Source organism: Schistocerca cancellata, chromosome 3 (genome assembly GCF_023864275.1).
Source record: "Schistocerca cancellata isolate TAMUIC-IGC-003103 chromosome 3, iqSchCanc2.1, whole genome shotgun sequence".
In the NCBI taxonomy this organism is placed as follows: domain Eukaryota; kingdom Metazoa; phylum Arthropoda; class Insecta; order Orthoptera; family Acrididae; genus Schistocerca; species Schistocerca cancellata.
The window spans coordinates 659387710-659406156 of record NC_064628.1 but is presented as its reverse complement, the minus strand read 5'-3'; the positions used below and the strand labels follow the sequence as shown (position 1 = coordinate 659406156).

The following is an 18447-nucleotide window of genomic DNA, read 5'->3' as shown; positions in this document are numbered from 1 at the left end:
TCATCTTTGTTTTTAGATATATTTTTCCCATGTGGTATGTTTCCCTCCATTATATCCATATCATTAATTTGAACCCAACAATTACATTTGTTATTGTTACTGTTGCATTTCGAAATCTTTTCTGTCGTCTTATTTTCTCTCTCTGTTTTTGCCACTAGTTTCACTTTGTATTCACCTTCTCCTTTTTACCGTAATCTACTATACAATTTTATCCCGCCTATATATACTCAATAATACGTAACCCACTTCCAAACCATAACCAAAAAAAATTTTTTTTCCGCGTTCAACACTACCGCTGCTATAAAATCCACCGTTTCTAGTTCACAAACAGTTCCTTTCACCTATTAAACAACCATTTTGGCCAGTTCTAATAACTTTCGCTTTATTTCCATTTCCGTTTTTCACACATCACTGATCATTTTTAGCCGCTTCCCACAGGTTTTAACGTCATTATTTCTTCATCAGACAACTGATAGCCTCATTTTCATAATCTGCCACCACAAAACCACTCCTTTTAATACATTTACACGCAGTTTTTTCGAAATTTTCCTGAATTTCTCCACCCTTTAACGGTTTTGGCGGCAACACAACCATCTAACCTTTGGGCACATCGTTGTCTACCAACCCAAGTTCACCACAGGATCAACATAGCCCAGCTTTAACCAACACTTTTTCGCCTTTTTTCACACCAGATCTCCAGTTGCTTTCTAGTCACCTTTATCTCTCCCCATATATTTTTATTTTCATTTTCATTTCAGCCTCGTGTTACACTTTCCACCTTCTAATACCATGTCACCCTCACAACACCCCCACAATGACCCCATTAAGTTTTATTTACATTCCCTCCGCAAACATGTCTTCGCCCTAGCCAGGTTACGCTCCCATATTTTATTTTCTCAGGCTTGTCTGACGTTTGGCATTACCCCCAAAGGCCTCACACTTAAAGTTCCCATCTCTGGCTGCAACCTTTCTTTCCATCAGTCCCTATACCAATTCCAAACTGAACAATCCATTGCCCTCACCCACCTAATCCTTCACCTACACATCAACTCAGCCAACGAACACATCTGTCAACTCCTATCCTTAATAAAAGTCCTCAGTCTTTCCTCTCCCACATCCACACCAGCTGTTCAGAGCATCCTCCTACAGGCCAACCGCAAATTAGAACAGCATGCCACCCTCCACCTCAAAAAACTATCCAATCTCCTGGTTCCCACCTCCGGAAAGGCAACTCACTCACCCTTCACAACCTTTCCAACAAACCTCAACCTCCTCTCATTGCACACAAACCCAGTCTCTCCCATCTACTCAATCTCCCACTTCCAGCTCCACCTCCTCCAAAACCTCAAAATTCCAATCAACACAATCTGGAACCACAACACCCTAATTCAGTAGTTAACCTTTCCTCCAAACCTCTCTCCCAATCCAAAACCTCAGTCCTATCCAAAGGCCTCACCTTCAGCCCCACTCCCAGATTCAACCAAACAGCCCTTGTCAAAGATTTACTGTCCTACACCCGTACTCTCTGCTGGAAATATCACTTTGCCACGAAGAAAAATGATCCTAATCCTACTCCTAATGATCCAACTCCCCAAGACACTATCCAAATTGAACCCCGCCTGGAACAGTTCCATCCTCCGTCACAGTGGGACCCACCTCCTCTTCCTCAAAATCACCTTCTCCAAACTTTCCAGGAATTTCTGACTTCCAGCCTTGCCTCTCAATCCTTTTTATAAAACCTAAATCCTACTCCCAACATCACCACTGCTGAAGCCCTGGCTATCCGTGATCTGAAGGCTGACCGATCCATCGTCATTCTTCCGGCGGACAAGGGTTCCACGACCGTGGTACTTGATCGTCGGGAGTATGTGGCTGAGGGACTGCGTCAGCTTTCAGACAACAACACATACAAAGTTTGCCAAGGTAATCCCATTCCTGATGTCCAGGTGGAGCTTCAAGGAATCCTCAGAACCTTAGGCCCCCTACAAAACCTTTCACCTGGCTCCATCAACCTCCTGATCCCACCGACACCCCGCACCCCTACCTTCTACCTCCTTCCTAAAATTCACAAACCCAATCATCCCGGCCGCCCCATTGTAGCTGGTTACCAAGCCCCCACAGAATGTATCTCTGCCTACATAGATCAACACCTTCAACCCATTACATGCAGTCTCCCATCCTTCATCAAAGACACCAACCACTTTCTCGAACGCCTGGAATCCTTACCCAATCTGTTACCCCCGGAAACCATCCTTGTAACCATTGAGGCCACTTCCTTATACACAAATATTCTGCATGTCCAGGGCCTCGCTGCGATAGAGCACTTCCTTTCACGCCGATCAACTGCCACCCTACCTAAAGCCACTTTCCTTATTACCTCAGCCAGCTTCATCCTGACCCACAACTTCTTCACTTTTGAAGGCTAGACATACCAACAATTAAAGGGAACAGCCATGGGTACCAGGATGGGCCCCTCGTACGCCAACCTATTCATGGGTCGCTTAGAGGAAGCCTTCTTGGTTCTTGGTTACCCAGGCCTGCCAACCCAAAGTTTGGTACAGATTTATTGATGACATCTTCATGATCTGGACTCACAGTGAAGAAGAACTCCAGAATTTCCTCCCCACCCTCAACTCCTTTGGTTCCATCAGATTCACCTGGTCCTACTCCAAATGCCATGCCACTTTCCTTGACGTTGACCTCCATCTGTCCAATGGCCAGCTTCACACGTCCGTCCACATCAAACCCACCAACAAGCAACAGTACCTCCATTATGACAGCTGCCACCCATTCCACATCAAACGGTCCCTTCCCTACAGCCTAGGTGTTCATGGCAAACGAATCTGCTCCAGTCCTGAATCCCTGAACCATTACACCAACAATCTGAAAACAGCTTTCGCATCCCGCAACTATCCTCCCGACCTGGTAGAGAAGCAAATAACCAGAGCCACTTCCTCATCCCCTCAAGCCCAGAACCTCCCACAGAAGAACCACAAAAGTGCACCACTTGTGACAGGATACTTTCCGGGACTGGATCAGACTCTGAATGTGGCTCTCCAGCAGGGATACGACTTCTTCAAATCCTGCCCTGAAATGAGATCCATCCTTCATGAAATCCTCCCCACTCCATCAAGAGTGTCTTTCCGCCGTCCATCTAACATTCGTAACCTCTTAGTTCATCCCTATGAAATCCCCAAACCACCTTCCTTACCCTCTGGCTCCTACCCTTGTAACCGCCCCCGGTGTAAAACCTGTCCCATGCACCCTCCCACCACCACCTATTCCAGTCCTGTAACCCAGAAGGTGTACACGATCAAAGGCAGAGCCACTTGTGAAAGCACCCATGTGATTTACCAACTGACCTGCCTACACTGTGAAGCTTTCTATGTGGGAATGACCAGCAACAAACTGTCCATTCACATGAATGGACACAGGCAGACAGTGTTTGTTGGTAATGAGGATCACCCTGTGGCTAAACATGCCTTGGTGCACAGCCAGCACATCTTGGCACAGTGTTACACCGTCCGGGTTATCTGGATACTTCCCACTAACACCAACCTGTCAGAACTCCGGCGATGGGAACTTGCCCTTCAGTAATCCTCTTTTCTCGTTATCCGCCAGGCCTCAACCTCCACTAATTTCAAGTTTCCGCTGCTCATACCTCACCTGTCTTTCAACAACATGAAATGTCTGCTTGTGTCTGTGTATGTGCGGTTGGATATGGGTGTGTGTGCGAGTGTATACCTGTCCTTTTTTCCCCCCTAAGGTAAGTCTTTCCACTCCTGGGATTGGAATGACTCCTTACCCTCTCCCTTAAAACCCACATCCTTTCGTCTTTCCCTCTCCTTCCCTCTTTCCCGATGAGGCAACCGTTGGTTGCGAAAGCTAGAATTTTGTGTGTATGTTTTTGTTTGTTTGTGTGTCTATCAACCTAAAACCAAAGATGCAGTAACTTACCAAATGAAAGCGTTGGTATGTTGATAGGAGACAATAAAAAAACACACGAACACACACACAAATTTCAAGCTTTCGCAACCCACGGTTTCTTCATTGGGAAAGAGGGAAGAAGAGGGAAAGACGAAAGGATGTGGGTTTTAAGGGAGAGGGTAAGGAGTCATTCCAATCCTGGGAGTGGAAAGACTTACCTTAGGGGGGAAAAAAGGACAGGTATACACTCGCGCACGCGCACACACACACACACACACACACACACACACACACACACACACACACACACACACACACATATCCATCTGCACATATACAGACACAGGCAGACATGTCAATACTGGCAGAAGTAAAAACTGTGAAGGCGGGTCATCTGTCATGGTTGGAGAGCTTACTTGATGGAGCACTTGCCTGCAAAAGGCAAAGGACTCAGGTTTGAGCTCTGGTCCAGCACACAGTTTTAATCTGCCAGGAAGTTCAGATATGACTTTCTAACTCAGAATAAGATCCCTGGCGATGCACCACACGTAGCAACTAAAAGTTGACAGAGTTTAGTTCAACATTTTTGCATGTTCTGTGGATTATATTTGTGACAACTCACTATGATGTGGAAAGCGTTAGTAGGTTCACAAATAAGGTACATTTTCTCTCTGTGAAAACATGCTTACATGCTCGCTATTTGCAGAACTGGATTGTTTGTTTTAATCTTTATTATAGCTGTAAATTGTAATAGCTGTGTTGAGGAATAACCAGAGCTCCAAGACTTATAGAAAGCACCAAAGCAGAAATAGTATATACACTGAAATCTAGCTAAACGAGTGAAGAACCTACAGAAAGCCCAGTGCCTTGGGGAGAATGCAATCAAAACTGAAATGCACAACACACTGGAACTATAGCAAAGGTGTTGTGTCATGCAAAGATGTCACTGACATTCACAAAGTGGAACTGAAAGCCGAGTGGGACAGAAAAGGCATTGTTGAATCCACATCATCATGAATAGGGCACTTGTGCTGCTGCTGCTGCTGTTATTTCAAAGCCCATACCTTCTCCCAGAACTTCAAAAAAGGCTGTCGTTGCTGCCATCAAGTGCAGCCACTATCACAGCCACTGATGGGAGATGGAAAGTAAGCAGTCTGATGATGTCGACGTGGCTCTGACATTTCTCATTCCATGATGATGGCATAGAGCAGTCAATCTCACCCCAAGGCTCTGCCTCCACACAGTACAGGCTCCCCTCCCTAGCAGAAAGACAGGGTAAAAATGCAATCTCCATTATAAATGGCTCCCATATTGCAGTGGAACATTAATGGATTCAGAACAGATGTGGAGGAACTGAAACTCCTTGCACAAAAAGGCCTCCTGTCCTTTGTTTGCAGGAAGTGCGCTTTAAAGTGTCTGTTGATGCTGTATTATGGGGCTGTAGTTTTCGTTGCAAGGCTGACATGATGGGAGTAGGCCAAAGAGGGGTTGCTATGTGTGTCAATAACACACTCAACTCCTCGGCTTTGTCCTTCGGTACTAAAATGCAAGCTGCAGCTGTTGCAGTTCATGTAGGTCAGAAGATCAGTATCTGCTCCCTGCACTTATCTCTGCAGGATGCGATGGACACTGAAGCTCTCACTCCTGGAAGAAAGGATACTACAGAGACATGACTAAGCCTGGAGGGTTATTCCCAGACTGAAATTCCAGTTCAAATGTGAAGTAAAAAATTCTTCTGGTGTTAAGAAACTTCCTATCAGATTAAAACTGTGTGCCGGACCGAGACTCGAACTCGGGACCTTTGCCTTTCGCGGGCAAGTGCTCTACCGACTGAGCTACCCAAGCACGACTCATTGCCCGTCCTCACAGCTTTTACTTCTGCCAGTACCTTGTCTCCTACCTTCCAAACTTAACAGAAGCTCTCCTGCGAACCTTGCAGAACTAGCACTCCTGAAAGAAAGGATATTGCGGAGACATGGCTTAGCCACAGCCTGGGGGATGTTTCCAGAATGAGAAGTAAAAGCTGTGAGGACGGGGCGTGAGTTGTGCTTGGGTAGCTCAGCCGGTAGAGCACTTGCCCACGAAAGGCAAAGATCCCGAGTTCGAGTCTCGGTCCGGCACACAGTTTTAATCTCCCAGGAAGTTTCATATCAGTGCACACTCTGCTGCAGAGTGAAAATCTCATTCTCTTCTGGTGTTCTTTCTAGAGTTATGCTTCCTTTTACATATTTTTCCCAGACCACTTCCAGCTACTCTTTTGCATGCCTCATTCCCAAAGTCCTACTTCATAAGTTGCTTGTACCAAGTTTGGTTGAAAATACTCCAGCAAATACAGAGAAATGTTTATTTTTTACATGCCTAATCCCTCTCCTACTCACTAACACACAATGTTTTTCCCATCCCCACAGCCTTTTGTCCCAGAAGGTAAGTCATGTGTTTAATAGGTTTGGCTGAAACTGCCCATGGATGTTTCCTGTTACTAACTTTCACTTTTGCTGATCATACGTCATAAGTGCATCCATCCTATAATGGGTTTAGGCTTAATATTGTTAAATGGGTTTAGTATTAATACTGTTACTGTTACCCAACTACTGAATATGTTTCAGGATTGGTCCAATGATGCACTTTCATTTCACAAAAAATGGAAAGTACAGTCTGACCAGGCAGGGCCCCAAGGGACCGTGGAAACTCCTTCCATCGCCTCTATCTGTAGCAACAGCTGATGGGCTGCACTGACTGGAAACCAGCTCCCCAATATCTTCACTGGTCACTTCCGCTGGAGGGAGAATTTAAGACGGCCACGCATTCCAGACACGAGGCATGCCGCAGTGTCGCTCGAGCAGGCTCTTGTTCCTCTCCGACGAGGCAATACCCCCGGCCATGCTCTCAGCAGCTTGCCCGCACAACACCACGTGGCTCACATCATCATCTGCTGTGTTTCGCTGAGGTATGTATGAACTGCAGAATTCTTAGCCTGTGCTCAGTGACAATGTTCTGCCGCAGTTCATTTAACAAAAGGAGTGTTACCACATTTCTCTGCACCACCTCCCCAAGCTGCGTCTCCTCGAGGTGCTTCTACTGACTACGGGTGTACAAAGCCTGATGCTGGTTGGTTCGTTTGTCCTCCCAGTATCAGCAATTGGAATATTGTCTGCCTTGATAGTTGACTGGTAGTGTGGCAGAATCCCATGCAAATGGGCCCGGGTTCGATTCTCGGCTGAGTAGAAGTGCACTTACGGTGTTGGCAGCTTTTGCACTGTTGCTGCTGTTGGTAAAGGTTCACTGAATGAATCCTGGAAAGTCGACACAATGAATAACGAATGACATGTAGGTAGCCGATGAGATTCTTGTTCATAATTTCCTGTGGTTTCTAAATAAAATTAGCTAGTATTTTCTAGTGCAAGGTTACAACTTAACCACAGTCTTCAGTCCTCAGGAAAATTGGAAATAAGACATACAAGTAGGTTATTGTAATGACAAATGTGTATCATGAGCTACGCTAAACATCAATCTATTATTTTCACATTGAGATTCATTGGCTTCTTCAACTCACATGCAAATTATTAAACTCCAACCTAACCTAGACCTGAGGCTAAGCTACAGCTCAATCCATCACCACAATCAGGTTTTTTGCTTTCAAATTCATCTAATTTCCTACCCAACCAAAATGGGTTACATTCCAACCTAACATAGCTCTCAAGCTTCATTACAGGCCAGCCTGACAAAAATCTTGGTTTTTCGAATAATAAAAGAAATGTGACCATCAGTACACAACCTTAAAATTCACAATAACCAGAGCAATAAAAGTTATTCTGACTCTCTGCGTATCGAAAATAAATAAAAGCAATTCCTATGTTCTATAAAATATTATTATTATTATTATTATTATTATTATTATTTCTCTTTCCTGTCTCAGATGTTATGTCTGGTTAAAAATTGAAAGTGACGCGGACCGTGATCAAGCGTGACTTCCTTTTAACTGTACAGTATATGTTACATTGCATTTAGGAACTTTCAGGTAATTGAACATGTATCAATAATTACAGTTTTCTGTTGTTGTATATATACGTTTGGATGTAGCTGTATTGTGTTGATGTACTGGTGGATATTGTGTGGTATTATTCCTGTAGTTGAGAGTATAATTGGTATAATGTCAACATTATCCTGATGCCACATGTTCTTGACTTCCTCAGCCAGTTGCATGTATTTTTCAATTTTCTCTCCTGTTTTTTTTCTGTATATTTGTTGTATTGGGTACGGATATTTCGATTAGTTGTGTTAATTTCTTCTTTTTATTGGTGAGTATGATGTCAGGTTTGTTATGTGGTGTTGTTTTATCTGTTATAATGGTTCTGTTCCAGTATAATTTGTATTCATCATTCTCCAGTACATTTTGTGGTGCATACTTGTATTTGGGAACGTGTCGTTTTATTAGTTTATGTTGTATGGCAAGTTGTTGATGTATTATTTTTGCTACATTGTCATGTCTTCTGGGGTATTCTGTATTTGCTAGTATTGTACATCCGCTTGTGATGTGATCTACTGTTTCTATTTGTTGTTTGCAAAGTCTGCATTTATCTGTTGTGGTATTGGAATCATTAATAATATGCTTGCTGTAATATCTGGTGTTTATTGTTTGATCCTGTATTGCAATCATGAATCCTTCCGTCTCACTGTATATATTGCCTTTTCTTAGCCATGTGTTGGATGCGTCTTGATCGATGTGTGGCTGTGTTAGATGATATGAGTGCTTGCCATGTAGTGATTTCTTTTTCCAATTTACTTTCTTTGTATCTGTTGATGTTATGTAATCTAAAGGGTTGTAGAAGTGGTTATGAAATTGCAATGGTGTAGCCGATGTATTTATAAGAGTGATTGCTTTGTGTATTTTGCTAGTTTCTGCTTGTTCTATAAAGAATTTTCTTAAATTGTATACCTGTCCATAATGAAGTTTTTCAATGTCGATAAATCCCCTTCCTCCTTCCTTTCTGCTTAATGTGAATCTTTCTGTTGCTGAATGTATGTGATGTATTCTATATTTGTGGCATTGTGATCGTGTAAGTGTATTGAGTGCTTCTAGGTCTGTGTTACTCCATTTCACTACTCCAAATGAGTAGGTCAATATTGGTATAGCATAAGTATTTATAGCTTTTGTCTTGTTTCTTGCTGTCAATTCTGTTTTCAGTATTTTTGTTAGTCTTTGTCTATATTTTTCTTTTAGTTCTTCTTTAATATTTGTATTATCTATTCCTATTTTTGTCTGTATCCTAGATATTTACAGGCATCTATTTTTTCCATCGCTTCTATACAGTTGCTGTGGTTATCCAATATGTAATCTTCTTGTTTAGTGTGTTTTCCCTTGACTATGTTATTTTTCTTACATTTGTCTGTTCCAAAAGCCATATTTATATCATTGTTGAATACTTCTGTTATCTTTAGTAATTGGTTGAGTTGTTGATTTGTTGCTGCCAGTAGTTTTAGATCATCCATGTATAGCAAATGTGTGATTTTGTGTTGGTATGTTCCAGTAATATTGTATCCATAATTTGTATTATTTAGCATGTTGGATAGTGGGTTCAGAGCAAGACAGAACCAGAAAGGATTTAATGAGTCTCCTTGGTATATTCCACGCTTAATCTGTATTGGCTGTGATGTGATATTATTTGAATTTTTTTGGATATTATTGTTATATTATATTCACTAGTCTATTTCTCATTGTACTATAACACGACTGGCTACTACTGACTTCAACAAATTCCAACAGCCACACATAAGGCACGAGCTGCCTACACTGGAAGTGAACTTTGGCCGTTATTCCTTCCAGACTGCACTCACTTTCACCTCCTCTGTGCAGCATGCCATGTTACCACAATAAATGTTCACAAATGATTAAGTTCAGCAATCACTTTCAAACTATCAAGTGTTTCACGAGTTTCCTTCCCCAGTCCCAAACTTGTGACCTACAGAGCAAAAAGCTATTTCTGCAGGAGAGCCCAACAATGGTACCTGTCATGAGTTGCATTTCTCATCAGAGGCAATGTACCTATTTACAAATACAAATTTGAGACATTTTGAGGGACATTCTGTACATATCTAGAACTTTATCTGTAGGTCATTATCAAAAAAGTTTTTTTAAATAATACATTAACACAAATAATTGTAGTCCAAAAAAACTTTGCATGCAGCTACATATTTGTTATTATGTGTTGCAATATATTAAACAGGCAAAAAATGTATTATTTCTACAGTAACTATATTGTAAGAATATAAAGAATAAAGATAAAAAGTAGTGTGTCTAACCCTGAGGTGATGCAGTGTAGTGTACAACTTCCCACAGCCTTCATGGGTGCACATGAAGCATTTAGGCCGTGCCTCTTCTACTGGTGTGATTTGTATTTCCGTTTGTTCTTGCTCCTCTTGGTATGCCTTCTGTAGATTTTGTTGAGAATGTTTTTTGGTTGATTCATCATCTATACTTGCCAATAAATGCTCTGGGAGAGTAATGTATGCAGTTGTGCCATCTTCAAGTGCCACACTCTGGCAATTTTCTGTGACAGCAAATAATATATTTTATTGATTGTTAATCAAAGAACTTTCTTTTAACTCGCAAGACTGAAAATTTAGCCAAGTTCATTATCTTAACAGAAAAACATCAGCAATATAATATTATTTTTTACATAACAGAAATTAAATTCACGCAACAGAGAAATAGTGTCATGCCATATTTCATTTCTTATGTAACCATTTTTTTTATTTATAGGAATGAAGGAATGCGGTAAATATTTCTTAATACCAAGAAATCTTCCACTATGTAATACACAAATCTGGGAAATGCTGTTTGCAGAGCATGTCTTAGTCCCTGTATTGAGCAAACTCTAGCATTCACAAAGAACATATGATGACCAGTGATTCTGACAGTTTCAAGTCATATACATACCCTCTAATCACATGCCATTTTCTGCTGAGAGCTAAATCACAGCTCAGGATGAATAGCTTTTCATTCTTTTAAGACATAAGCAAAAATAACTGTCACCTTTAAAAGAAGGTGTTCACAAAGAAAGACTTTTTACTGAACAATTATTTTTTCACTCAAGGGCACAGTGCGAACACAATGACAAGATAAATTGGTAAGAACTCCTCAAATATTGTCTTTTGAAGAATGAGTAAGCTTGGTTTGCTCCATCCTTCCAGCTGGGTGAAGATGCAAGACCTGATTGAAGTGGGAAAAATTGCTCCTCACAGAATTAATTCCTCATACAGGTACAACAAACCTTTCTGCAGCTGAAGCCTCATCTGCATTTTCAGCCTCGGCAGACATCACCGCTTTGTTTTACCTGGAAAAGAACCTTCAGCTTCAGTACGCAGAAAGGTCTTTCACCACACTGTACAAAGACAGTGTCACATCTTATTTTTCTGCAATGTCGAAGTATTTACACTATTATCTACAAAACCCCTAATAATAATAAAGTTTTCATTGTCTGCAGGTCATTATTACACAAAACTATCACGGATACACAACTTTATATTTGTGTAAAAAACATAATGGGATAATGGTATTAGTATTATTTTTAACATAAAAAGGATGGATACTGTCAGTTATGATTGTTGTTTAAGTTGTCTTGCACATGACACCCTGTAATGATTCCCAATTTCGCGTGGATGAAAGGAACATTGTTGTCATAAACTAGTCGAATGAGATGTTGCTATCATTCTGGAAACTTGATCGTTACTAAAATAAGGAAAATTTAATCTCACAGACTTCTCCTACTGACACTAGGAAATGCGAAACGCTTGACAATATACAGACAAGAGAAGTGTTTGTGAGGATAAATTTTCCCTTATTTCTGTTAAAGTGATGTTTTCAGAACTCTGCAGTAGCTCACACTGCAACTAGTTAGCGGATCCGTTTAAACCGCAGGCAGGATAAATCTCGATTAATAAAACTCCCTCTGATGCTGTTTCATATTGTACATGACAAGGAAACCATAGATTATAAATACATTTATACTATATGATGGGAAACTGTCTGTACTACGGTTTACTACAGCATTAGTATTAATACACTGTATTCATCTTAAAACCCGATGTAAACCTTACGGCCCCCGTAAACGATCAAACGTGTTTGATAAAATTGCTCTTACGTAGCCATGGATTTGCCAAGCAAGCCCGCATATGTTCAAAGAACGTTTGTCTGTCAGTTTAACTTCAGTTCGAAGCAGACGCTGTCCGTGTTTTGACAGTAGTTAGAACGGCCACAAATGCAGACAAACCAGTCATGGCATTGACTTTTGGCACTGTGTTTGAAGAAGAAGAAGAAGAAGAAGAAGAAGAAGAAGAAGAATAAAACCGGACACTGGTTCAGGGAATAGCTTAAAATGAGAAATTTGCCAATGAATATCTCCTAAAGGAAATATAATCGTCAGAACCCGATGATTACATCAACTTTCTGCGGATACGCAGCATAACGTTCAATAACTTGTTTAGCGTTACTTCGCCCTCACATTGAAAAAGAAGACAAGTATGCGAAAATGTATTCTCTTCTACTTGTTCCTCTAAGACAGTTCATTAAAATACCACAACACATGAACATATTGCTCACATCATCCTCGGAAGAGCCGGAGAACTTAAATTTGTTTTCTTTCATTTCACTTTCGCTTGTACGTAACTGCACGCGTAAAATATTGATTTTGTTCATAACCTATTCATGCGTAATATATGGCTGGGAAAGATGCTATTTCTTTAACATCTTGATAATTTTCAGTGCTATTTTGTTTTTATACTTGACCACGGTTTCCATGGTTGTGGAAATTCACGATATAATGAGATAAATTGTAATAAAACAATTTTTCACTAAACATTTGCGGCAAAACATTGTCATAAATAACGTTCGCTACGGTATCTTGTCAAACTTTCTGTCAATCAAAATACGATCTATGCTTGGCAAACATGTCAAACAGCACTGCACATGGCCAAATATTTGGCAAGCATACTTAATTTGACAAAATGGTTAATCGTTTACGGGGATCTATCTTTACACCATGTGCTTTACGCATATGCTTGAATCTCATTTTATTTCGTTTCACATGGGACGGAAGCCAAGCTGTGCCCAGCCAATACAGTCAAATACTATCATAACGAGTTTTGTGCTGTTACACGCATATAGACTGAGCGATAATGCGGAACAACAGCTTTAACTGCACATTTAACTACGATACCACTGGCCAGCCAACTGGTCCAACTAATCTACAATGATGGGTTGTTGTGGGGGAGGAGACTAGGCAGCGAGGTCATCGGTCTCATCGGATTAGGGAAGGAAGTCAGCCGTACCCTTTCAAAGGAACCATGCAGGCATTTGCCTGGAGCGGTTTAGGGAGATTACCGAAAAACTAAATCAGGATGGCCGGACGCAGGATTGAACGGTTGTCCTCCCAAATGTGAATGCTAAACACTGCGCCACCTTGCTCGGTCCTGCAATGCTGTGTGCAGTTCCAGTTCAGACATAAAACAAAACGAGCAGAGAAACAATATAGCTTTGAATGTAATTTAATTTTTAAAGAGAATGCAATGATATTCAGTAAAACTCCAGCACTACCACATGCTTCTTACGTAACCGGGCGGAAAGCATAAAATGCATAGTAATCTAATTACAAATAAGACTGATGAAAATTCCTAACTTAAACACAGGGTAATTTTTCTGAGCGAGCTAGGCCTATGTGTGACGCAACGAAGGGATTTCACTATATTGTTGAATACTGAAGTCACTGAAGGTATTAATTACAGTCAGTCATCTGGTAATTTCTTAGCTCCTTCCTTATCCAAATCAGAGAAATAAATTTCAGTTCTGGAACCGCCATGTGCTAACGCTAATAAAAAGTCAATCAACAACAAAATCCACGAAGCCACCAAGGCGCCACATTTTCTCCTCTTCTTTTATGACATGCCGTTTGGCATCCTGCCAGCGTTAGGCCGTAACGTGTGAAAAAGCTGTGTGCGTTAGTTCCAGTACGTCTGGCAGCTTAATAGTCATGTTATTTCTCACGACAAATCCCATATGTTGGCCCCCGATCGCCGGCCGGAGTGGTCGTGCGGTTCTAGGCGCTACAGTCTGGAGCCGAGCGACCGCTACGGTCGCAGGTTCGAATCCTGCCTCGGGCATGGATGTGTGTGATGTCCTTAGGTTAGTTAGGTTTAATTAGTTCTAAGTTCTAGGCAACTGATGACCTCAGAAGTTAAGTCGCATAGTGCTCACAGCCATTTGAACCATTGGCCCCCGATCTGTTCATATTGTAAAGGTATAGTGGCAAAAGTAAAAATACAGCAGTTGTACAGCGTGCACGAAGTTGTGAAAATGATGTTTCATGTTTCTACGACACTTATTACTCTGGTTCATGTGAAACTACATATGTGGTGTAAAATAATGGGCATATTTCAAATAATGAGTATCTGGATTTTAATTTTTGTCCTCGTGCGCTTTTTAACTTGTGGCATCCAGAATTAAAAAATAGACAAAGTAGATTGGACAGCTCTCTGTTTCCACTTGCTAAAAAGCTACCTGGATGTTTCCAGAAGTAAAGATGGATGGCTGTTGCTGTGCTTGTGGATAGGAAGTCACCTGCAGCATATTCCACCTACCCATCAACGCACAATTAAAGGTGTGCACTGTGCCCCTTACTCACCCCCCACCCTAGTCGAAGCAAATTTATTAAAAAAAAAGAGTTGGAGAAACACACCAACTTTTAAGCGATGTTTACAAATACACTATAGTGATGTCACATAGCTGTAGTGACGCTAGCACTACAAGCGGCTACGTTTCACACTGCAGTGGACAAAAGACGAACGACTTTTACGAACAAATCTACGGCAAGGACCTAAATTTGATCATATTTACGAGGGTTGGAACTTAAATAGATGCAACTAATTATTCACAACAAATACAAAAGAGTTACATGTTTGCACCTGTTACTGTCCTTCAAAGTAGTCACCAGCGTTGTGCAGAACCCGTCACCAGTGATGTGGAAGGCGTAGTATACCGTTAGCAGAGCCTTTTCTGTTGATGGTGCGAATGAAGCAGTCTACTGCCTTTCGAATCTCTGGAACAGTTCTGAAGCAATGCCATGAAGTGGTTCTTTCATCTTCGGAATAAAATCAAGGCCACAAGGATTTCAGTCTGGGGAGTATGGTGGATAGTACAGTACTTCCCAGTACCATTGACCGAACAAAGCAGCCACAGCTTGCGCTGTATGCACCTGTGCATTGTCATGCACAATGATGGGTGGATTGCGCAGAAATTGTCACCGCTTCTTTCGTAAAGCTGGTTGCAGGTGATGCTCCAAAAACAGTAATACTGTGCATTGACAGTATGCCATGGAGGAATGTAATGTGTTAGGATAACACCATCACAGTCGTACACGACAATCACCATAACTTTAGACCACTCCATTCGCATCATCAACAGGCTATGCTAACGATATACTATACCTTCCACACCACTGGCAACAGATTCTACACAATGCTGATGAGTACTTTGAAGGACAGTAACAGGTGCAAAAATGTAACTCTTTTGTATTGGTTGTGAATAAATAGTTGCCACTATTTAAGTTCCAACCCTTGTATTTGAGAATAGGTGAGATTTGACGAAGTTCCCTAGTACACCATAAATATTTGACATACCAACTCTGACAAAGAAACATGGTGGTGTAAGACCAGCCTTAATTTCCCTCAGAGATAACTTGTTCCAAGAATCTACATCTACTTCTATACTCGGCAAACCACTGTGAGGTACATGGCAGAGGGTACGTCCCACTGTATCTGTTACTAGGGTTTCTCCCTGTTACATACACGTATGGAGCGCGGGAAGAATGGTTGTTTGAATGCCTCTGTGCGTGCAGTAATTATTCGAATCTTATCCTCATGATACCAATGTGAGCGACACATAGGGGGTTCGGAGTACATCCATACAGTAATCATTTAAAGTTGTTAATAGTCTTATTCTGGATAGTTCAGGTTTGTCTTCCATTGAGTTCCTAGAGTATCTCTGTGACAGTCTCCTTTCTGTAACAGTCTCCTGCGGATTAAACAAACGTGTGACTAGTCATGCTGTCCTCCTCGGAATAGTTCAATAAGTCCTATTAGTCCTATCTGGTATGGGTCACACATATTTAAGCAATATTCTGGGATGGGTTGCACAAGTGATTTGTAACCAATCTCTTTTGTAGACTGATTGCACTTCCCCAGTATTCTGTCAATAAACCGCAGTCTACCACCTGTTTTACCCACAACTGAACCTACGTGATAAATCCATTTCATATCCCTAAAAAGTGTATGAAGATGGTATCTGTTCCCAAAATAACAGATACCACTGATGTCCGTGCAGCTTCTCTAGAATGAAATAATATTTAAATCGAAACCCTTAGCTGCTGACAGGTGTTGTTGATATACATCAATGGGAGCAGGAGATCCCGGGTTCGAGTCCCGGTCGGGGCACACATTTTCAACTGTCCCCATTGATGTAAATCAACAACACCTGTCGGCAGCTAAGGGTTTCGATTTAATTATCATTTCATTCTAGAGAAGATGCACGGACATCAATGGTATCTGTTCTTTTGGGAACAGATACCATCTTCATATAGTTAAAGGCTACCCGGCCATTGACCTCCTTCTGTGCGAATGTGTACTCTTTGCCCAAACTCTTACGGGACTTGTCAGCTTAGTCTGGCGCGAGTAATGAGTGAATGGGCAAATATCTATTACGAACACTACGAATGTAGGTTGTGGACAGTTGGGAACGTGGGTCTCACGGGAAGCATGCAAGGGATAGGTTCAAAAGTGGTTCAAATGGCTCTGAGCACTATGGGACTTAACTTCTGAGGTCATCAGTCCCCGCAAGGGATAAGTCCCTGCAGTCGCTCTTCCCTACAAAGTGTTACACCCAGTTATTTGTATGAGTTAGCCAGTTCCAACAGTGCCTCATTGATATTATAGTCATAGGCTACTACATTTTTTCATTTTGTGAAACGCAAAATGTTACATTTCTGAACATTTGGAGCAAGGTAGTGACAACAGTAGCTGACAATTCTAAGAAATGTATGGAGCTCATGGACTTTGTCTGATAACTTGTACTCCAAAATTATTTGCACTTTCTCAGATAGTGGACGGGACTCCTTTGGTGTTACATATTACTCTAGGAACTCTACTTCATTTATTCCAGAGACTGATTTTGAGATATTGATACAAAGAATGCAATTAGACAACCACTATATGGTAGTTTGAGGAGTGCTCAGTGTTCTCCAATGCTGGACAAGGTGATAAAAATGTTGTAAAGGTAAGGAAACACAAAATCCAGTCCAAACATGACCTCATTAAGAAATTGCTGGAATGCTGAAGGTGCATTCTGCAGGCTGGAAATCAGTACATTAAATTCCTACAATCCGAATGATGTGATTATAGTTGTCTTGTGGGTATCTTCTTCAGTGATGGGTATTTAATAATAAGCCTTAAGCAGATAAATTCAAGGAAATATTTTTTTGCCTTGCAGAATACAGTGCATATCTTCTATCTGAGGTACAGGATAACTGTCAGAGACTGTTCTTTCATGTAATTGTCTGTAATCTCAACATAAGACATATCAAGCCATCCGTCTGGGATACCATAGCACATGCAGATTTCGATGACCTAATGATGCCATTATCTAAAATGAATTTAAATTCTTTTTTTGCCACTTCCACGCACCTTTGGGTCTACCTGCCTTGCCCTAGGAAACCGGGTGAGCCTTCAGTGGCAATGTAGTGATTGACATCACATTTTAATTTCGCCGGGTGCCATATTAGATTTAACTATATCTGGATACTGCAACAATAGGTCCATAAATTTTGTATTTTGATTCAAGGGTCTTATGACCCTTTCTTCTGCAACCATCCATAATTGTGAAAGTGTTGCCTGGTGCAGGATTTTGTACATGAACTGACCTATCATATATGTCCCATAAAAGTTCGATGTGTTTCATATCAGATGATCTAGGTGGCCAAATCATTCACTTGAACTGTTCAGAATTTTCTTCAGACCAGTCACGAATAATTGTGGCCCAGTGAAATGCTGCATTGTCATCCATACAAAATCCAACATAGTTTGGGAACATGAAGTCCATGAATGGCTGCAAATGGTCTCCCACCAGCCAAACATAGCCATTTCCAGTCAATGATGGGTTCAGCTGGACCAGAGGACCCAGTTCAGTCCATTCCATGTAAGCACAGCCTACACCATATGGAGCCACCATCAGCTTGCACAGTGCCTTGTTGACAACTTGGCTCAAACCCTACTATCAGCTCTTACCAACGAAATCTGGACTCATCTGACCAGGCTACAGTTTTCAGTTATTTAGGGTCCAACCGATATTGTCACGAGCCCAGGAGAGGCACTGCGGGTGATGCTGGGTTGTTAGCAAAGGCACTTGCATCAGTTGTCTGCTGCAATAGCCCATTAATGCCAAATTTCACTGCATTGTCCTAATGGATACGTTTGTCA

At 41.4% G+C, this 18447-nt stretch overlaps 1 protein-coding gene across 4 annotated transcripts in view; it reads right to left on the bottom strand.

Annotated features, from left to right (window-relative positions):
• LOC126175627 (zinc finger protein 143-like) overlaps positions 1 to 18447 on the bottom strand; it is a 118613-nt gene that overhangs the window by 27344 nt on the left and 72822 nt on the right. For all 4 annotated transcript variants that reach the window (XM_049922513.1, XM_049922515.1, XM_049922514.1 and 1 more), the window contains exon 6: positions 10228 to 10475. In XM_049922513.1, coding sequence (XP_049778470.1) covers positions 10228 to 10475 — 248 coding nt within the window. The remainder of the gene's footprint in view (positions 1 to 10227; positions 10476 to 18447) is intronic.